At 34.2% G+C, this 23710-nt stretch overlaps 1 protein-coding gene across 14 annotated transcripts in view; it reads right to left on the bottom strand.

Annotated features, from left to right (window-relative positions):
• Positions 1-23710, bottom strand: part of AKAP6 (A-kinase anchoring protein 6) — a 276515-nt gene that overhangs the window by 127495 nt on the left and 125310 nt on the right. For 13 of the 14 annotated variants that reach the window (XM_032692214.1, XM_032692213.1, XM_032692216.1 and 10 more), the window contains 2 exons: positions 15398-15494; positions 13979-14145 (listed from right to left, as the gene is read on the bottom strand). In XM_032692214.1, coding sequence (XP_032548105.1) covers positions 13979-14145; positions 15398-15494 — 264 coding nt within the window. The remainder of the gene's footprint in view (positions 1-13978; positions 14146-15397; positions 15495-23710) is intronic. The other variant, XM_032692223.1, reaches the window with a different exon arrangement.

Raw genomic sequence — 23710 nt, 5'->3', positions numbered from 1 at the left:
AGAGCAGTCCTGAGGGCAAGTTTGAGATACCTAGGTATAATGAGGAACAAAAAGAGAAATATTGTTGGGGATGAAAAGGCACAGTTCTCTAACAGCATGTGAAAAAAGGAGGAAAAGAAAAATGAATTATAAAGAGACAGAAAGATTCAGGAGCATAATGGATGTCAAAGGAAAAAGTGAGTGAAAGAACAAATAAAGAAGACCAAGGGGGGAGACAAATTAAATTTGGGCAGACAGAATTAATTTTCATAAAGAAAGAAATCTTTTTGGCAGTCTTGGAAGCATTAAATGTTAAAGGATCTTTATTACTGTAGAAGTGTGAGCATTACTGGTTCAGTGAGCTCAACACAAGTCTGGAAGACTTCTGAATTCTAATTCTAGGTGGCCTGACGATTCACCCCGTGCCTTTGGGGAAGGCTCTTCCCCCTCTCTGCCTCAGTTTCTTTTTCCGTAAAAATTACTTTTTTTCAAAAAGCATTATGAATCTTGCATATGCTGTATTTCAAAAATACCAATCAAAAATAGTTACTAATGTCATTAACTATGTCTTTTTTTTATCTCTCTCTTTAAGATGTCAGGGAGGTTACTTTGATTTCAAGTTTTTAATATAAGATTCTTGAAACACCTTCCAATTCAAATTCTCAGGTTGAAGTATCTCAAGCATTTTGCACAAATTCAGTTAGAAATACATTATTCTTTTTTTCCTAAAAGAAATCTTGCCTAATCAATTTAAGAGAGCAATATTCTAATCATTTTTGAATGTTCTGATAACTCTTGTACCTCTTCACATGAAGTGTGCTATGGTCAGATTGTAGAACAAAACCTGATGAATCTAGTAGAAATACCAGCGTGCTATACTTAGAAACAAGATAAAAAATGTCAGATACTTAAAATCTGCATGGCACTGTTGTACATTACTTCCTCTGTGACAGGGTATTTTGGCACAAAACACACAAAAAAAGTCCATATAATGCCTTAATCCAATATATGGAAGAGAATGTCCTAAATGAGTCCTTAGCTCATTTAAAAGCAGTAAATATCTTTTAATGTCCTGGATGAATTTCCATCTGCTCTCTTTCCTTAGAAAGAGGCTTTGAAAATTAAAAGGTGGAGGGAAGCAATACATTCTCCTATTGCCAACAATGCTGCTATTTAGAAGACAACACAGGAGAAATGTCTTCAAATGATTTTTCTGCATTAATACTCCATCTCCTAAAGCCTCAGCTTTTTTCATAGTTTATCTGTTACATTGCTTGAGGTTCCTCTGTAATGGAGATACTTTTCTGAGTAAGCAGACAACAGAGAGCAACAGGGAGAGGGCTTTCATAGCAAACTCCTTATGACTTACCTTCTATCTTAAATGAGTTAAGCTAGGTTTTTTTATTAATGAGAAGACTGTAGGAAAGTATAATAGTCTATTCAGTTCTGGAAAATACTATAGGTAGGACTGCTGTATATAGAAGCTTGTCAACTAGACAGTTTACTACACTGGAAGAAAATGCAGCAAGAAGGATTTTTTTATTTGTATAAAATATATTGTTCTTCCAGGCTGTAGTGAAATAGTTTCTATTTAATTGCAGAGAAATCCTAAGAAGGTTACAGCAGTGAAACATTAAAATTCTAAGGGCAACTAATAACATTAAAACTTTATAGCCCCAGATAGAATAATTTAGACAAAAACAACATGAACATATGTTTTGTGTAATAATAACAAACATTTATAGCTGTCAAGAGAGAAAAACACAGGTTTATGCACACCTTAATGGCGTGCATGGGTGAGCATGAGTATATTTAAAACATAATATATTACAAAATTGACAGCAGGCATGACTCTTCTGGGTACTATGTTAAATCAATGAATAAATTACCAAAAGTGTGTTGTGGCTGTTTGGATGTGTAATTGAGCTTAACGTATGTAGTGTTATTTCAAAAGAAACTATTCAAGGAGTTTCTAGACCAATCCACTCTGCATCTTTACTAAGCTGTTTACAAATAACAATAAATGAAACTGTCTCACAGTAGGAAGGAAGTTTACTTATACGCATTACGTAAATGGGAGAAAAGTTAACTTTAATATGTTTTTCAGGAATTAAAACCAAACTTATTATAATATTGCCAGAATTCACTGAATTGGAAATCAACATTTTTCATGTTCAATTTTAGATTTATTTTAATTAGCTGATACTTTGCAAACAGAAGTCTTTGCCTCAATACACGTCAGGAAGAAGTCCTCTGCAATAAATATGGATGCTTGTGCAGCATCTCTACTGAAGAGTAAGAATCAATGCCCAAATAAATGAACTAGCAAAAAGATGAACTTAAATATATTCTGTTTATTTCCTTAATATATTTCTTGTCCAACGTTTAGAAACATTTTTTACGTTAGAAAAGTGTGAAAGTAACTTTTAAACCTTATTGTTGCTGACTACTTAATAAGGAAAAAAAAAACAGATTTGCAAACTAACCCATTAATTGTCATATTTGGAAAAAACTAGGCACATATGTCTATTCCTTAATTCAGGGCTATTTCATCTTACTACATGCAGAATTTGTAAAAGACAAAATGATCCCATTTTCTTGCATCTATCTTTATGTTTTGCAGTTCTAGTAGTATTTGGTTACTCTACAGTGCTCCGAACTGCTTGGACTTCAAATCTAATATAGGAAGGGCAGCCTGTACAAGTTAATACATTTACTTAATACCCTTGCAGTCTCCAGGAAAATTTGCCAAACCAACAGCAATGACAGAAAGGACAAGCTGACCTGATCACAGCCACCTTCCTCTTGCCCCCTTCTTCCAAACTGAAATGACTGTCCTCAAACGTAAGCAGCCATAAATGCACTATTCTAAACTTCTGTTGCATGTCATAGCTTTAAGTCATAGTATTTCAGAATACATGGTGCTGAGCTCTTCAACAGATCTGAACTTTTTTCCTTTGCAATTTTCTATCTCTTTTCTCAACATTTTTCTCCATTTCATAAGGGATGATGTGGATTGTCAGCATTGACCATACTTGTGATTTTCTTAGGGCTCATAAACCAAGGATTAAGGCATTCTGTGCTAAATGCCTGTCTCGTTTCTATAACATGACTGTAAAGAGGAAAAATAGGAAAAAGAAATGAAGTGTACATGCCCAGATGAGCTATTCTTTCTCTCTGGTGTGGTGATGGTTCATAAAGCGTGCTATGGGGTGATTATAAAAGAATATGGCATACCACCTGTCTCCTGGTCAGAAAACCCATTTTACATTTAAAGCCATCTTAGGTTAACTGTCATTAACATTTACAGCTGCCCATGGGATATGGCAAAGTACACTACTATCACACATATTTTTGTTGCAGTTACTTCCGAGTGTTTAAGGAACAAGTCTAAATTTCTAAATGTGATGCAGTCCCCATTGTATCTCCCATATCGGTTACACTACCTTGGGTAAATATAATTATCATGAAATGGTAATGGCATCTGAGGTACTTTAAGAAAGGCTTAATTAAAAATGCAGATAAAATACTAAAAAAAAAAGGGGCAAAAAAAATATAACCCACAAGTAACTAGACCTGAAATACAAACGTGTAAGATGGCAATAAGCATCTTGCAGTCTTTTAGTATTTTAGCCTATATTTCACCAAATGACCTAGTGAAAATGTTGGGGTTTTTTTCATAATGTAGCTACACATAAAGAAGGTCATACAACACTCAGCATTGTACGCTGTTGCCTTCTAATAGACTGGCTTAAAAACTAGCAAAATCTGTAACATCACTTTGAATTTAAAGTTTAAGTGTAGTCAAGTATACTGTGCCACAAGACATTTAAGAATAAGTCAGTTTTAAAATGCAGGTTGTCCAAGTAGATTTTTCCTTCAAACATTGTTTTATCTGATTTCCCTTTTGTGACCACCCTAGTGAAGAACAGCTGCTTTAAGTATACAGATGAGACTAGAACTAAATGATACTACAGGTTAAATCATTGCTAGAAGATGTTCCAAAAGACTAAAATAAAAAGTGAATTGAAAAAAAAAAAAAAGGAAATGCCACCAAATCATGCTGAATATAAAAGTAATTAAAAGAATTTAAAAAGAATAAAAACATGCAGAAGATTAAATTTACCTTTATCTTATAGTATCTTTGTTCACATCAATGTTTCTTTTGTTCTCTATTACACATTTAATCATTCTCAGACATCAACCATAACAGCAGAAACTCAAATACCTGGCTGATAATTAAACACAGTAATATTTATAAGAAGTTAGTTTATTCTGCAGATAGGAACACTTAATTTACTGCATAAATACAATGAAAGTAAAATTTCTTTTTAAAGATCAGAGGAGTGCCATGCCAGTCACTCTTTAATGGAATAAAGCAGCAATTTTTGTTTTCGGACCAGTAATACAAGTTTAATAAAATGACAAAGTTAGAATGCTATTAACAGAAGCAACAACCTTTAGTAACGACAATTGGCAATAGCATCCATATTGAGCTGTCATTTTTAAAGTACAGGATTCTTAGAAGACTATAACAAAAAGGAAAAATTAGCTTTTCAAACATGATTTTTTTAAAAAAGCAAAACACAGTGGAGCAATTTGGCACCAAAAAAAAAAAAAAGCATCTCAGTACAGCAGGTAAGTAGCATTTACTCCACTGAATCCTGCACTACCAGAAGTAAACAGGTGATATTACATTGCTACTCCTAGAACTATAAAAACCAAAATAGACTAGTCATGAAAGCAGAAGATAATAACCTTGTAAGTCCAATGCCTCAATCTTACACCACATCATCTGAAAAATCAAAAATATTTATCATTAGGATGACTGCTAAACAACACAGGGGTAGAAGGTACATTCGAGGTTTACCATTTGAGCTGACCATTACCACTTCTGTCAGCAAGTCAGTTACAATGTCCATGGAGTGCCAGCTTTCAGTCCCCCTACACTGCTGTCTGAGCCTGACCCAGCAGCAAGCCCTGTGAGAAGTGTCTCCCCACACACTCCTGTTCTATATTTCACTTGTGATCCTGGTGAAATCCTTAATTGTTTTGAAGAGCAACAGACGGTAGGGAGGGAGAGGGAGCTTTGTTAGTGATCACTATCTATAAATCCAACCATGAATTTGGTACACCAAGACATTTTCAGTCAGCTAGGATTCCTTCTTTTCACTTGCTTATTTATTAATTTATTTTAGCGTGTTCCATCAACTTCTGAACTCAAACTCAAAAAAAAAAAAATTTCTGTTTCTGCTGTGGCTCTAAAATCTTGAATGAGCACATGGGATTCTGAGCCCACATAGAAAAGGAGCCAAGTAATAGCTCAGACAGGCTACCCTAGAAATTTCTGCTTTAGAACGGCAGATGTTGAGTTTCAGTAAAATAAATCTGTGTATATTTGTGTGTGCATGCTACTAAAAGTTACTTAATGTGGATTTCTCTGGAAATCTGAGAAACTTGTGAAACAATGGGTGGACACGAATAAGCAAAACTTTCCACCAACATTCACTGCTGAAAATATGTTCTATTGAAAATAAAAGATCAAAAATTCAATGATTGTGCAGAGAGAGTAGAATGGACAGATACTAGCAAAATAGAAAATCAAGGCTTTGCGTGGTTAATATTTAGTTTATGTCACTTAAGATAAATTTATGAATATATGCTCAAATACCCTTGAGGGTTTTTTTTTCAAATACAGGCCAAATCCAAATGGGATTTGTGCCTAAATAAAACTTGCCAGAGTTGGTCTGTTTATGCATGTGAAGTTACAACAGTCTAACACACTTTTAGAGTTTCAGATAAAAATGTTCAAAGATTCAAATAGCATTATGATAAAATTTGCCCCTTGAGCATATGCCAGTTTAAATATCTGTTCTCATCAAGTTTTCAGTCTGCACTTGTTCTCAGTGGAGTGATTTAGATTTAAAACATCTTTCAAAGTGAACTCCTGAAGTAAAAAAATCGTAATTTCTTTGCTAACTATGTAAGCATAACTGTTTCTACTAACAGTGATGGCTGTTAAAGAGCATATAGTTGCCAAAAGTAATCAATATACAGAATCTAGAATCATCAAGGTGTGAAAATGGGAAGATATTATAAGTACCACAGATACCTTGGAGTCCTTGATCACATCTTCAATTAGAATATGACTTTTGATATATTTGCAGTAAATTTTATGATATGCTGGTAAAAAATGCACCTGTGTTTTATAACAGGACTGAATATTGTGCTTAATAGTACATACAATTTAGCTGCAAAAAATATGACTTTTAAAGCATGACACTCCAAATTTTATATTTGGTAGTGAGTTCAATAAATCACAGATAAGGTGATTATTTTGACATTCACTAGAAAAAAATGAGGAGCTCTGTTACTGTTTTAGAAATTTGGCTTATAAAGATTATTAGAATTATTTTAGATACTATGAAAACAATACTGTAATACAGAATTTGCAGCAAATATGCAAGGAGGTTGATGTATATATGAGGAAACAGTCTCTGTGATCTAAAATGGGACCCAGGTTTGCTTAAGGACTTCAGGGGCATCATATCTTGAAAAACTAGCAAAATATTTGGTTAACTTGTGATATAGAGAACTTTTTACCAGGGGTCATGTAACCTGAAAGAAGATGTTTAGGATGGAGCTATTGTTCATTTGTTTTATTGTACTCCAAACACTGGCTGCCTAGCTTCATTCCTTTTGCTGTGAAGGGAGATTCTGAATTAAACACAAAATCATTCCTCCTGCCCACTAAAAGCCATACAGTTCATATACTCAGGAGAAAAAGCTTCCGGTAAGCAGCAGTGAATCTACTGTGTAGAAGCCAACTATATCATCCTGGAAAAAACTACGACTGTTTGAACAAAAGAAACATTTTCAAAATAGAGCTCTCCCAGATATGTAGCATCTAAAATCTTCAGTCAACTGCAAATTACTTCCAAAAGCAATGGTCAAGTATTACCAATCCATTTACAAGCACATCTGCATAATCCTGCACTTTAGCCAGTAGTTACTATTGCAACATTTACCCTCAAAACAATGGGTGGGTTAGGTTCATCCCGAGTGGCCACAGGAACACAGGCTGTGGATTTCCAGCCATTGGAGAGGAAGGCAGTGGGGAAGAACCACATATCCTCTTTCCCTGTGGAGCAGCCAACCACCACCACGATTCACAACAGACTCACAGGGGCACAAGAGAAGGACATAATTTGATTTACAGCCTTTCCTGGAAGACCTCAGCTGTGTAAATCCTTACAAACAGCCAGATGGACTGTAATGTTCTTCCTCTGGAAAAGGAACAATAGTTTTGACACCTCCTTCTCTCAGAGTGTGTTGGGGAGAAAGCCCTTGTAAAAGAGCTGACCAAGGGAAGGCTTTAAGGCTCAATTTGCTTATGCCTGTGTTTTGGAAAAGGCCTTGGTGTAATGATGCAAAAATTCAAATTTTATGAGCTTGGAAACTTAAAATCACCCCAAAATGACTAGCCTGGTTAAAGTATTTTAATTCCTTTACTGAAGGATAGATACAAAATACAGGACAGAAGAATCTTGGTGGTTTTATGAATATTATTCTGTATGCAATGTATCAACTTAAGATTGCATACACTTAGAAACTTAAAGGAAACATTCTGTACATAAAATATTAGGTGATTACTTTGGGTTTGCCTGGGTTTTTGAAAGTTTCTGCTTAGCTGAAGAAAATTTTGCTTCAAAGTATGATAAAGAGAGGCACTTTCTTGTCAAGGTACTGGTTTTGTCAATAAAAACCCCTGTATCAGAAAGGTACTGAAAAGTACTAAAATTCTATGTTTTCTTTCTATCTATATTAAAATTATTACACAAAATTTTTCAACTAATTCTCAAGAGTCTGGTACAGTACTGTCAACAAAGCTTTTCTGCTCAGTTGACACAATCACACCTTTTATACACTTCAGTAGATCCCCTTTTTCTCTATTTCTTGTTTCTTTAAGTAAGATTCACTATAAGTCAGTCCCATTCAATTTTTCATATTCAGGCTCTCCTTTTACCAGTGCTAGCTTCTGCTACTAAACTTAGTCCAAATCATATTTCTGTTTCCTATTATTCATTCACTCTAAAATGGTGTGCAAAATTATGGTTTAATCTCTCAAATCTTTCCTGAAGATACTTTTTTGTTTATGATGTTGGCTAAGTCTGTGCACATTCTAGATGATGCCCATAACATTAAAATTACATAAGTTATAAAGCAAGGTATTAAAAACTAGCAAATGGAGGAACTTGAAATGTCTAGCTGCATTTACAGACACAAAATTTCCTCCCTCTTGCTTCTTTTTTTAGATTCTCTTCATAGTTTTATCAACTTAGCTTGTTTTGACTAGCTTGGAAATTCTCAAAGGATGTTTTTAATCCTATATTTGGATAACAATTAATATCAAAAGAATTCAGTCAGGTTTCACATCCTCCAGCAAAAGCACTAAAAGACAGGCTTATTACAAAACCAAAATTTCATCTACAGATTTACAGAAGGATTTTATAAAAACCACTACCTTTTTTATCCATTTGACCAACTCATACATGGTCCAAATCCCCACTATAGAAGCTGACAGATCAATACTGAAACACCACATACTAAAGTACCTAAAGCCTAGGAAAATAATAACTGTAATTCATTTTTTCCTAGTGTGGCAGAATTAACAGCATCATTTGTACTAAGACTGAGATCACAGTATTTTTACTCTAGACTTCTGAAGTTCCCAAAGATTCATGATTGAAATGTCACATGAATGATTTTGAACTGTTCAACTGTTAGGCACAATAATAGTATTTACGTATGGATAGCATTTTAAATATTCAACAATTTAAGACTATGCCTCAATGGCAACATGGCAGAACCTTCTGTTCTAATTGCAGGAAATCACTTCCCTATTACCATCCTTTGAAGTAGTGAATGGTGAACTACAGACTTCCTAATACTTTTCATAATACTTTGTAATACTTTTCAGCAAAGAAATATGCTGTAAGGTATTGTAAGGTATTTTATTTACCAGTGAAAGGTAGTAACTATTAAACTGCACCTGAGACTATCCAGTTGTTCTGAACAGAAGAAACTAATACATTCAGTTGAAACTGCAAAGAATTAAGGTGGCAGATGGTAATTACTAATACTGGAAGTAAGACTGGGTAAATGTGGTTAGATCTTCAGTTTAATGTCTCATCTATGAGGTGTTGCATTCATGACATAAAACTCTTTTCCGTTTGTATGGGAACGTGGCTCATTATGGACACATTAGAGGAAAAAATAACAACTTTTCTTGTACCTTTCTTTTCCAAGAAAAGACTTGATTAAGCCATGAGATAACAATAGACCAGAATGGCATGTGTATCACCAGATGAAAGGCCCTTTCCATATGCCTGTACAATGTCAGAGACAAAAGTCTGATTTCCATTTTATTATTTTTTCAGATTTTTACTGATGAAGTGATGGCTATTTACTTGACATTTTATTCCCCAGTATTAAGAACATGAGACACAAAGTTGAATACATGAGTCTGATCCTGAGTTTGTGAATGTGGAAAATAGAGAAAGAGGGACTGTAAGGTAAATAAATAAATTCAGTTTGAGATGTGAAGTTTTACAAGTCCCGTGCAACTTAAGAAACTGCAGCAACCCAAGCAAAATGACCCTTCTAGCATATGCTATTCCTGCCCTTTCATTAGAAACAACCAAGTGAAGGAGAATGAAGGCCAGTTACATGTGCTATTTGACAACTTCAAAGCACTAATCACTACAATAATATATACAATACTCCACTTGCATATATTGGACACCAAAAAACACAGTTTTTAAAGTGGTTATGGAAGTAAAACCACTAGATTCTGAAATCATGCTCTCTGTTATCTGTTATAATATTTAAAACTTTCCCAGTAATAAACTTGGCCTGTTTTTAAATAATGAAAGGCATTGCAAAAAAAATACTGGTATGTTGCTTTTAATATTACTGCCCATGCATTATAGTCATGTCTGCAGATTAAAAATACAGAATTGCTAAAACACACTGAAAGAAAATTATCTACTCAAAATATGATATTTCTCTGCACTAATCATAAAGATGCCAAAACATTTTATTCGTATATACTTTTTATATAAAAGTATTGATCTAAATGTTGTAGCCATAGCAGTATGACTGGATGGCCAGGACAAGTTACAAGTCTGAAGTAAAAAAGAAAGGATTGCTACCATTCTCTAAACTTTGCTCTGTCTTGTTGCCCATTTCACGAAGTCATTCTCATACTCGCAGGATGTAATTGTTCTGAACTGTAATATTTAGTCCACCCACCAAGTCTGAGACCAGTGTCACTATAAAACCATCTTTAAAGGAGCATTCCCAGAATCCCAAATTGTGGTAGATATTAAACAGCTTCACCAAGTTTTCACTTTTTAAATGAAAATCACTTTTCTGTGTACTGAAGACTGTTTGTTTAGAATGGTTATAAAAACTGTAAAATTATGTGCAACTGAGTGGGAAATGATCCCATAAGTGTGGGATGTTTAATTATCTATCAAGAGGAAATGACACGGGTTTTCTTTTTCCCTTTATGAAAAGGTTTGTTTAACCACTTCAAACACTGAGCCATCTACTATTTCTGTAATTTTCAGGTTTAGTTTATTAAAAGTGTTTTTATCTCTTCCTCTAAAACTCTTCAAATCCTTACTGTTTCTATGATTTACCCCACTATAGAGTTAACACGTTCTTCCTAAGAGTGCTTTTTTTACCTGAGACAACTAAGTCAAATTTCAATGTTCTAAGCATTAGCCCCAATGTCTTAGGTAGTTTCCTGCTTGTTTCTCTGAATCTGGAATGGAAAATTAGAGACGGTTTTCAGTAATAAAGCAATTATTTTGGAAAGAAAATTGTCCAGAAGTACAGACTACATATATATTTGCAGAGTTCACCACTATTCTTTTAACCTACCAGCCTTTAGGTTCTGATGTTGTACTCTGAACTGTTATAAAAAAAAATCCCAAAATTTAATTAAAAAATTTACATGCAGAACAAAAAAATCCAGGTCCAAAAATTATAGTAATGAACTAACTTTACAAATGCATGTTGGGAGCAGAACTTACAACTGACCCTAAGAATACTATTCCATATAATGTTCAGTGAAGGAGAATGTCTACAATGGGTAATTGCTATTAAGATTTGTATGCTTTTAGAGGACATCAGTTACAGAATTAACTTGCAAGCTCTTCAGAAAGCCATGAATTTTTCCACCAAATTATGATTTAAATAGATCAGAGTAATATTGGGGAAGTTACACTCATAGCCACTAGATAAGAAAATACATCATGTTGTTTTTCAATACCACTCTTTACTGCTTGTTGAAAGTAATACTGTTCCAGTAGGCCTTTCCTGATGGAGAAGTGACTAAATTAAAGAGATCACTTACAAAACGAGTGGCCTCAAACATTTTCAAAAGGTGAAAAAATGCAAGATATATGAAAACATTCCTCCTATTTCCAGATATTTTTGAATATTACTTACTATTTTCATCAAGAGAAAATATGTACTATAGCTAAGTGTCTCAAGGTTCTGAAGGAAAGTCAAGTGTATAGTATGTCGTGTACTACTCATGTTAGATCGGTACTTGTTGGAATGCATCATGGCAATTTTGACATTCATTTTTAAAAGTACTTTTCAATGGAGTAAGAAGACAAAACTTTATATCCTTCAATTTAAACTGAATACAGTCATCAATTCTTTATTTATAAAAATGATGGAATAACAGTTGTAGTAAATACTTAAAGAGATCTCACTGGTTTTTTAAGGTCTTACAGAAACCGTAGTACCTCAGAGGAGCTTAAGCACCAGAAATGTTTAAAATCAATCCTTAAAAGCAATCACTATAAACAGCTATGAAACTTACATACAATAAAAAGAAAAATTTCCTAAGTAAAATCTGAATTCTTGAATACAAATACTGACAATGTATTTCTAGAGTACAGGACATCCCTCTTTCCATCCCACTCTTTATTGCTCTTATAAAAAATGCCATAGTGTTAAGAAAACATGTTTTAAAAATTCTTAAGGGAAAAGTTTCCTAGGGTCTTTGAAATTCCTCCTTTCCCTATTTCTTTACAGATTTCTAACACCAACACTGTTCCTGTCATTTCTCAAAAAAGGTAAAAATAAAAATAACCTCTAGGTATAATTTTTAGATTTTTTATTATATTTCTCAAGTTCCTTTTGGTTTTGTAACAAATGCAAACTGAAATCTACATTTATATTACTGACTGTATTTTAATTTTAGTTAATCTTTCAGCATGAAGAAGTAGATGGTGTTTGACCGCACTATTGCCCATACTTAGAAGAATCATATAGGGATGTGATTTAATTAATTAAATAACCTGAAAATATTTTCAGTTTCATCAATTTTTGTCTACTTTTTTTTTTTAATTTAACTGTAGGTACCAAAAAAAAAAAAAAAGGCTTTGGTTCGGGTTCCTACCTCTATAATAAAAAGCATGAGGCAAGGAGCTACCACTCATCTATATGAAAAATTTACTGCAACTGCCCTGTCTCCATTTCTCTCCTTTTAAGCAAATATTTGAATACAATTATTCCAAGCTAGGGATTCCATAATTTTCACAGAAAAATCAAGCTGGATTTTAGAATACTTTTTACATGATAATTTTGATCAAACAGTTAAACTTTTGGCCATGGATGAGTCAAGCTGTTTGGAGACATTGAATCATATTACCGGCAGGGTAAAAAAATAATCTTTGAGCTAGTCTGTTTACTTTAACAGACCTAATTATGAAATCGAGTGTTACTCCACCACCTAATTCCTAAAGGAAGAGCTATATGGCCCAGGATCATTTTCCATCACACAAGCGATGAGAGATATCAGTTCAAATTATGTCTCTTGCAAATATGCGTTTTCCTGTAGTTTTATTTCATTGTTGTCCTTGGCTCTTCCTCCATCATCTCTAAGATCATTCTTGCTATGTAGAATTATAGTAAGAAAACACCAGAACTTTTCATGTAATCCTAGCCAAGAGTTACTCTACAAACTACACTCTAGGAAGCACTGAATATCCATGCTAAGAATTGTCCAGCATCAGAATCAGAAAATCTACTCAGCACAACCATCTCTGTTATTCCTAGAAACAAGAATTGTGAATTTTTCCTTGCATTTCAGCCTGATGTGTGTCACGATGTTGAGGTTTTTGATTGCTCTGCTGCATATTCTCTGCTTAAGAAACACCTCTGCTTACTACTGGTGGTAGTGAAAGGTCATGGACCCTAAGCCACAAGTTTCTGTTGTGTGTAGCATCCCTACACTGCTTGCACCAATTTGGAAAAGCATGGTCTGTATTTAAAATGCTCTTAAAAATAATGTTTGGCAACTGGTAAGTACTATATCCTTCTTTAAGAATTAATATCCACAAAATTATGACAGGTGTCAATACCTTATTCTTAAAGTACTTGTATTCAACACAAGCACTATTATGGACATCTTCGAGCAAAAAGATTTGTGAAAAGGCATATGACCTTCTTCCCACTACAATGGCCATCTCCTAATTAAGCAATGCATCTGATAGTCATTAACAGGAATGAGATAATGAATCACTTTCTCTCTTCTTTGCTAATTTGCTGTAACCAAGCGGCTAATGGATGTCAGAGCTGAGTGATTGCACTGATTATAGTGATTTATAGTTGCAACAAAACAATTTAAAACCATTCTGATTATTCATGTTAAAGATGCTTTATGTTTTGTTTACTAAATGTTTTATGTTCCCCCTCATGCCCCTCTACACAAAATGAGACAGGTCTTCCTGGAAAACTTGAAAGTTCTAAGATTTTTTTTATTGTTTCAGAGTAAGGCATTTCATTTTGTTTATAAAAAAAAAGTTTACCCAGTAGAAATGAAAAGCCTTAGGGTGGAAAGAAAACTTCAGTGGTGCCTAGTTCAAAAGAAGAAGGAAATAAGAGGAAATAAGGCAAACTTCAAGCCACTTACCTTAGGGCTCCCAGTCCCTTCCTCATTCTCTGCAGACACATCAGTAGCCAGTATTTCTGCTTTGATGATATCCAGAGCCCTAAGAATCCAGCTGTGTTGCCGTTTGATTTGCTTCTGTAGTTCTTTCCACTGACTTCCAATCATCTGCAGCATGTCCTTCAGTCCTTCTCCACAATGAAGGGGTAAAAAGTAAAAGCTGTAAACTCAACAGCATCTTTAAATATTATCTTTTATTCAAATAATAAACAGGATATTTAAAATAATAAATGCAACAAGAATTTTAGTGTGTTTTCTCAGCAATAAATCCAAGCATTACTATTGTTCATACTGCAAAACAGTGCTATAGGGTCAAACATTTCTTTTAGCCATCATGGTAAATTTTGATAATGCTTCAGCTGACAGTTTCAAGAGAAAAATTCCACATAAACTGTCATTCCCTGGCAGTAGGCAATACTGGTAATCTTCCCCTCTTAATATCTAGTCTTTATCTTGAAACATTTCGTATTCTTCCAAACACATTTTTCTTGCCTCCAACTCCTTTAAATATTTTCTGCAGTTTACACATTACTGATTTTTATGTCTATGGTGACGTGCACTACTCTTCTTTGCTATGGCTATCTTTTTAGAACTATACATACAAGTCAGTAATTTCTTATAGCTTCCCTTTACACGGATCTGTCTGATCTGTGAAACAAGAGGCACACATATAAGAAAATCAGAAAACAATAGACCAAAGAATAACTTCGACCTGGATGAAAAGCATGCTAAGTGGGCCAAAATTAAGATGGCATTCCGTAGCAGTATATGCTGATTAAAACCCTATTATCAGACAAGTCACGCAAACATCTAAAAATATAGGAGGTGGTAAGGATAAAGGGAAATCAGTACATCTGTCTCCCTCCTCTACATTTAAGGCCTCTGCAAAAAAAGACATACCTAACCAAAAGAAAAAGGTATTTTTAATTTTAATCTAGTGCTCATAAATATATTTAAATCAATGTAAGAATTAGTTTAAGTGGTAAAATAAAGCTCTACCAATGCAATTACCCATGCAGAGTATGTAAATACATACATATATATTTGAAATACTAATTCATTATCTTAATGTTATTTCCATAGCACCTATATCAAAGAATATGTCAGTGTGAAGTTTTCAGTGATGTGATTTCAATTGAAACTCAGCTGAACACCAAGACCAAAATAAAATGAACAGACTATTTGCAGGCAGTATTTCATTTTATAAGTATCACTGCATTGTATGCAGTATATGAAACATTTATAAATCTTGAAGGTCAATCTGATAATGTAAATATTAATAATACATAAGGAAGTGAATATATGCAGTAATTTACAGCAATGCTTCTTCATTCTTTAATAGTCTGGAGACATAAAGACTTGCAATATTTCAGAAGGATTTACCTGATTTGTGAGATACAATAAGCTCAAGAAGTTGGCGTCCTTCTTCTACCACTGCTTCTTTTAAAGCAGAGTGGCTATCTACATTCAACTTAAAACTCTGGGGAAAAAAAAAAAAAAGAAAAAAAAAAGAGAGAAGAAACCTCAGCATCAGACATTATAGAGGCAGTTATTGTAAAACATATGTACAAAATTACTTGTTTTTTATCAAGAACCACATCCCTATTTACCCAATAGCCAAACTAATTTGTGATACTAAAAGCTACTGATATTTTGGATCTGGGCTCAAAATGTTTCCATCAGATCAGCAAAGTGCATCTGTGTTGAAACAGCTGACATATCTAGACATTCATTAGGTTTTATGAAAAGTCACAACCCGCAGGCTATATCTGGAGTAACTGTGTTCTATAAAATACACTAAATTTATGCTACCACATATGAACTCAGGGGTTTTTTTCAGATTTCTTTGAAATGTTGGTGATAGCACTATTTATGAAACCATAAAAAAATTACATCATTGAATATATTGGCCTTATGTGCACTCACACAAATCTATTAATACTGTGTTCCTGAGTTAACTCTCATATCCATTTTCAAAGAACAAATCAGTCTGCTATAGATCTCAGCATTCTTAATTTGCAAAGAAAGTATTTTTCAAACATTTTTTCACTAATCTTTTTATTAGTTTACAAAGGATCTGTGTTTTAACAGTCAAAAATATTTTGCCTCTTTTTTTAATTTTATTTTTAAAAATTGCTTTAAAATCTAGTAGCAGAGAGAGGAACTAGAAACATGATATGCCATTTAATACACCAGTGATAACTTGGATAAATTTTTTAACTATTTGCCAGAACTTCTCACCATACTTGCCTGTAAGAAAGAGAAAGAAAACACAATAGAGAAAAGGGTACTTGCTGTATTTAATAGTAATTGTGTACAATACTTTTTCTCTTTGAAATGTCTATGGAATAAATGGAAATAATATATGACCACTTGGAAAAAAAAGAGCTTTTCCGTCTCTTGGAAATGAGTTAACTGGCAGACATGAAAGGATACTTTGCAAGTGCACATTCATAGCTTCTGTTTTTTATAAGCCTCCAAATGCTAGTGACCATGCTAATACTGGAGTAGCAGACACCACAAAATACTCAAAAGCTGTCAATCCTTAGGGAAGCAACTATTTCCTCTCTTTCTGAACTCCTGCAGTCAGGCTGATTGGCATAGCAGAAAATAATATTGCCAGAACTGTAATAAAATGAGGTACTTTTACTGTATTCATCATGGTTGAAAGAGGGATGTTGCTCAGATAGGCTCTTAACAGTCTTTCAGGCAGCATTGTACCTGACAGTGACAGAATGTTTTTGAGAATTCTCCATTCAAATAAAGAGCAAAAAACAGGAATTTTGCTACCTTCAGCATTTTGTCTAGTCCAGTTTTCCTTGTACGGACATCTGAATATACTGTTTTGCACCAGCTGTTGAACAACTGGGCCAGCCAAGAAAAGTTAAAAGGGAGGAAGGATGCCTAGTTTATGTCTGTCCCTTTCTTAAATCTAGAGTTTTATGAAACCAAATCTAGAAGTCCTTTTTCCTTCATAAAACCATGTCTGAACAAGCACTGACAATATTTAATTTACTGTTTACTTAAAACAGGCTTGTACTGAATAGTTTGTAATCATGCACTTCACAGGAAATGCACTGTGCGTGTGTCTCACCCAGCAAAAGAGAAGCTAAAGGACCTGAGAGTAGGTTGTGTAATTTCATATAATTGAAGTCGAGTATAGATGCAGCTGGATTTGGCAGTGTCTCGAGATGATGTGGATGTGTTTGATAGGAAAATTGGAAAAGATGAGGTATTCTTTTTCATTAGGAAAAAAAAAGAGACTTGCTGCCCTAGAAAAGATTCATTTAACATAACGCACCAGCTACTACAATACAGCTTGATTTTCAGGTGCACCTATTAACCAGTAATAATGTTAAACTGAAGAAGCAAAATATGATGAATAAAGATGGGGCCAAACTTTTGGGTTTTGACTAGCAATATTCTCCTCGTGCAAAATTCTTATTTTATGGATAAATTATGTGTGGCACAAATACCATGAACATACATGAAATTTAGCAGAAATAAGCTTTTGTCAGGGTAGAGGTATCATGTCATGGTTTAACCCCAGCTAGCAACTAAGCACCATGCAGCCTCTTGCTTAGTCCTACCTCAGTGGAACGGAGGAGAGAATCAGAAGGATAAAAGCTAGAAAATGTGTGGGTTGATATAAAGACAGTAGGGAAAGCAAAAGCCACACGCACAAGTAAAGCAAAATGAGGAATTCATTCACCACTTGCCATGAGCAGGCAGGTGTTCAGCCATCGCCTGAAAAGTAGGGCTTCATTACACATAACAGTTACTTTGGAAGACAAATGCTGTAACTCTAAGAATCCCCCATCTTATTCCTTCTTCCCCCAACTTTCTGTACTGAGCATGATGTCATTTGGTATGGAATACCCCTTTGGTCGGCTGGAGTCAGCTTTCCTAGCTATGTCCCTTTCCAGCTCCTTGTCCACCCCCAGCCTAATTGCTGGTGGGGTGGTACGAAGAGCAGAAAAAGCCTTGATGCTGTGTAAGCACTGCTCAGCAGTAACTAAAACATCCCTGTATTATCAACACTGTTTTCAGCACAAATCCAAAACATAGCCCCATACTAGCTACTATGAAGAAAACTAACTCTCTCCCAGCCAAAACCGGCACACATCAAAAGGAGAGAACCATTCATATAAGTATAAATACAAACAGAAGCAAACGAAACTGTGAGTTGATGTAGTGAAGTATGAGTTTTGAATTTAGAATCATATATGTATACATAATTTCTTACTTGTGGTAATTTCCTAAGAAAAATGAATAACTGGACAAGGAACATTGGAAGGAATAATCCTCAACCAATGTTCAAGGTTTCTCATGCCTGAAAATGTGACACATGAAAAAGACGAGAGTTGAAGATGTAACAAGTACTACATGTCTATACAATGGAGATATGCAAATTTACACAGCTAAGGATAATATCAGACCAAATATTTGGAATTGAGGAAGACCTTCAAACACAGAGGTCCTCTCCCATCCTGGATATATCCCTACTGTTTACTTATGGCATTTGGAAAATTGTAACTCTAACAGCGTGTGACCCAGGTACTCTGCTCCCCTCCTTCTCTGATCTTCCCTGATAATGAATGAAGCCTTTGTGTGTGAAGAGAGGAAAGGAGAAGAGGAGGGAAGTCAATTAATCAAAGCCTTTTTTCCAGACACATTTGCAGCTATAGAGAAGTCTAAATATCACACATGAGCACGTATACATTATAGAAAATGCATGTGCATTGGCCTGACAGCAGCTTTTTAAACAACACATTAATGTCATCCCTCACACTACAGTGTATTTAATGTAGTTTACAAGCCGCAACAAGCAAAATTTCCTTACCCAAGTTCTCTGCACTTTTCCCAATTACCATGTACCTAAATATAACCTTGGTCTTATTTAGCAAGAAAGGAAAAGTGAGGCAGGAATTATGCAGTTTTAAAAAAGCTTGCAGAACTGTAAACAGGAATAAAGACTCCAAGGGTGTAAATGCAAAGCCCCAAGAGTGCTATCTTCTGTTGACAGCATGGTAGCAAGGAGCCCAACCTTCACAAAACGAAGCTGTCCTCTGACCTTCAGAAAACTTATGGACCTACCAGACAACAATAGTACAGAACTGCCATGAGGAAAAAAAAGCATCCCCTCCTTATCTGTGCTGGACTCTGAATACACTAAAAATATGAGAGTGCTTTCCTAGAATATAATAAACTCTCCTTCTCACCTTATTTGTCTTTACAACTGGAGATTAGAAAAAACTGTTGGAAAAAAAAATTTATTTGATGTTCCTCAAAGGATTTATTTTATGGTTGTAGCTACTTATATGTAGGAAACTTCTATTGAGTAGGTATCCTGCACTATGTACATGTTGAGATATCCAATCTTTTGCTATTTATTATATTTATTATATATTTGCTATTATATATAACCCTCTGTTCTTAGAAAAACCTTTTGAATTTGGTAATACACAACCTGGGTCTTGACACAGACAATTAGCAAATTTTTTTTGTTTCCAGAGGCACAGAGGCTTTGTATAAGCATGATTTATTTTTTTTTCTATGTCATAAGGTATCCAACTAATGCCTCTGAAAACAGAAATCAGCAACTAGATATCATGTGAACCTACAATGTATACATAAATATAGTTTGGATGACACAGCAGTTTACACCTATCGCCAGATTAAGACAGTGTATTAAAAGAAATTTTTTTTTTTCTCAGTCAAGCGTGTTATTAGCATGTGTGGTGTACTGGGGTATACCTGAAAGACATTTTCTTAAGGTTCATTTTTGATGTTTTTAAATACCTTTGAGAAAAATATTACTGTTTCTAGGCTGTTTATTTTTTGAGAGCAATGGTACAGACAATTAAAAATTATCTGACTACCCTAGATTCTATAAATTTAGAATTTGAAAAAGAAAGCTTAATGTAAATTTCCTAATAATATTTGCATTTTTGGAGAAATCTACAATATTACTGAAATATGGACTTCTATATTTAGCTACATTTGAATGTATGTTTTGGCTAAGAATGTAGCACTTTTAATTATAACACTCACTGTGACAGATATAATTTAAAGTGAAAATTAGAGCGATGGGAACAGTTTCTGGCAGAAAAGTTATGGGAATCTTTTGACTGAGACAATCACAGAAGGATAACCAATCTCCCACAAATATTATCAGAAATGTTATGTTTTGAGAGGGAGGCAGTTTAAACATGCAGTAAAGCTCTAAGAAAATGAAACAAGTGTTTTACTTATTTGTTAAATATATTCTATATACCAATAACTGCCAAGAAAAATATTATTATGAAAATTCAATTTTAATTTTTTTAATTAACACATTTCATTTGTCTCAAAAGAAATATGACTTAAAACAGATATTGAAAATTTATTCTTACACGCTTAACACTCAGCTACTTTTGCAAGTCCATTGGTCCTGGCACAGTTACCTTCCAATAACTTGCTATGACAAAATACCAAGATACCAAGTACTGAACTTTTGGTTATGGTCTATTTTCTTCTTCCTCCCATTTTTTTTTTTTTTTTGAGGAGTTCTGACAACACAAAAAGCCTCTATTTGGTCAGTGCCTAGTATTTAAGTTAAGAATTTGAGGTAATAATTTAAGAATTTGAATTAATAACCTAATAAGCCATGTAATAACCTGGTGGCATTTTCAGAGTCCTGAACACTATCTACCAATTACATTCAGTAAATCAATAAAATAATATGTAAGTTGTCCTTATACTGGAACTGGTCATACGTTTAGCATTTAGGAAAGCCTCACATTTTTTTAATCAGAACTATAAAGCTTACTTATTAAATAAGTATTACTAGGATATGTAAAGGATATGTTTTCCTGGGAACAAAATATTACATGTGAAATGGTTCCAGGCAGCGTCTCTTTTGTTCACATTTTCCATAAAATCTAGGCGACTACAAAGAATTTCGTATTTTCTTCTTTTCTTTTAATTTGTATTTCTATCTGAGTGACACACCATCTGTTAAACAGAACACAAGCACTATGGAAATGCTCTATGCGGCTCCATAGTCAAGGCTGAGCTTTACCACAATAGCAGGGATTTTACCTTTGCTTTTTAAGGAGAACATGATGAATCCTCCTCTGAAGGAGCAGCATCAACTATGAGTCTTTTTCTTCTCTGCCCAAATCTGAAAACATACCCTCCCTACAGCAGTGATGGCCAAAGGGCCAGTTATCACCAAATGCTAAACAAATCTCTAATGCCTAACACAATATGACCATCATTTTCCTTAGATGAACCACACATTTCCTTCTGTAACCAATGGAAGCTAGTAGATATTTTCTAAGAGTGAATAGCTAGTGGAAAGAAGATTTGGTCTTCTACCCCCTGCAACAATGAGAAAACTTAAAAGACAATAACTTCTTGACTTTCTCTGGGGATAATTCATTCCATTGGCATCTGTAGGCAGATAAAAATGGGCAAAATAACAATATCACTGTCTATGTTGATTCACAATATCAGATGATAATCTAAAATGCCTTTAAAATTGAAATGAAACTGATCTGGGAACCTAACTACTGGTTCCCAGAAATCTCATAATCATCATCTCATGCTGGCATTATGCCACTGTAGATGTAGATCAGATGTAAGATGGTTTAACTGCTCAGGTCATTTTTTCTGTGTAAGTCTATCATTCATTTAAACATAATATTAACTGAACATCCTGAGATCAAAATGCTTAGTAATGAGCTAACTATAGCAATCCTGGGAATGATTTTACCTTCTGATCACTCACACACATTCTTCGCCTTTCACTTGATCTGAATGTACTTTTTTGTCTGGGAGGAATCAACCACATTTACGAGGAGACAAAGTATTGGGAGCTTAGTGAAGAGCAAGTAAAATATGTTTAAAGGTGGAAATGGTGGAACCAATAAGAAATAAGCAAGACTGACTAAGTATTGATTAAGAGAAAGAGCCTCTATTATCTACTTATATTCTATGAATCTGAACACCATGCAGAAAGAAGACTTAGTACATTATTAGAGGTTATAGTAGATTAAACTAATGGAATTAAATTAAGAGAAAATTTAAGATAAATACCAGTGAAATTTCCACAGAAAGTCAGATCTATTAGATTGTATAATAACCTCCTAAGGGAAACAGTGAAAGCCCTGATCCCTTGAGACCATTAAATCTAGACTGGATAAAAATGTGAGAGTAAGGATTGCAACACACTGACAAAGTAGTAACTTAGGTCTTTCACATGCCATAAAACTAAATATGAGGGGGCAAGCTCCACTTCAGCAGTCCTATAGTAATTGATACTTTCATAAAATTACCCCACCCCTTTCTTCTCTGTCAAAGCTTCTGTCATTCCAGTATTAGACAATCAATGTTTTTTTCCTTTGTTACCTCTTAAACATGAATAGCACTATTTTCCTCATACGAAATACTTTACGTCCCTCAGTTTCTGTTTCTCATTCCTCATTGTGTTTGTCATGTCTTAGGTAATTTAGCCAAGTTTTGAATGCATAAGTTTAGATATAGAGAAAAAGGATAGTTAGCCCCACTATCCAGAAAGCCTATTTTGCAGATTTAGAAGACATAGAGGGTATTTTTGCAGATATTTTTATTTCAAACTCATGTAAATTCTTCTGCTACCAACTCTATTTTCCGTGTTTCACTACGTAAATTTCTCTTTGATTTTGTCTGTCTGAACATTTTACATTGTCAAAAAAACTTCATATGAAGCTTCCTAAATTGAATCTCAGTTTGTTTACTATCAAGAGGGATAGAAGAACACATGCAGGAAATGACACAGGCCAAATGGCTGTACAATTGCTAAGTTGCCATAATCACGGCGAATTGCACATGCTACCACCCTTAAGCATTTCTTGCCTTCTTGAGCTTCTTCGGAAATAATCTGCAAAAAACACACTTTTCTGAGTCCTTGGCCTGTCTGATCTTACACATTTCTAGGTACACTTCTTCTACGTGGAGACACACAATTCCCGAAAACTATCTAATCAAAATATGTCCACATTGTATTGTATTGTCCTATCATATGCAGAAAAAAGATATATCAGAGATATACCAAGATATAACAGCTTTCCAAAACAAAGATAAATTCATGGGGCATAGCAGCCTTGGCAAATATGGAGTTACCAAGTGAAACATAATACATACATAAATAGTACTTAAATATAAATTTACTAACTAACAGACCAAAAAGCACTCTCTGGCAATAAATAACACTATGTAGTTTTAAAACAGTCCTTGAAGGATTTTAGTTCTATTCAAATTCCAGGGGAATATGAAGGAGATGTAACTTGTTTTATATATGTACAGATATAAGGTTTTATGCTATTTAAAGGTGAACTAAAAGGCCTTCTTAGCAAAATTTAGCTAATAAATTAAGATCCTAAATTATTTACCCAATTCACCTACAGAATTAAGAAATGGAAGAAAAAATAAATATCATAGAAGATGCAAAGAAAAATATTTACCAATCGAAACCTTCATTCATTCCTGGATTTTCTATATTTCTGCTGAATGCTTTGGTATTGCAAACACCAAATCACAGAGAGGAATTGTATTACTTCTAGTACTTAAAATGTGAATCATATTATGCATCTGAGACACATAGCAGAGAACCCATGGGAGTGTACCATAGCTCTTGGCAGGTAAGTAAAAGCAAATATAGTTTAAATGTTA

Source organism: Chiroxiphia lanceolata, chromosome 6, assembly GCF_009829145.1.
Source record: "Chiroxiphia lanceolata isolate bChiLan1 chromosome 6, bChiLan1.pri, whole genome shotgun sequence".
Taxonomy (NCBI): Eukaryota; Metazoa; Chordata; class Aves; order Passeriformes; family Pipridae; genus Chiroxiphia; species Chiroxiphia lanceolata.
This window is presented reverse-complemented; position numbering and strand designations above follow the sequence as displayed.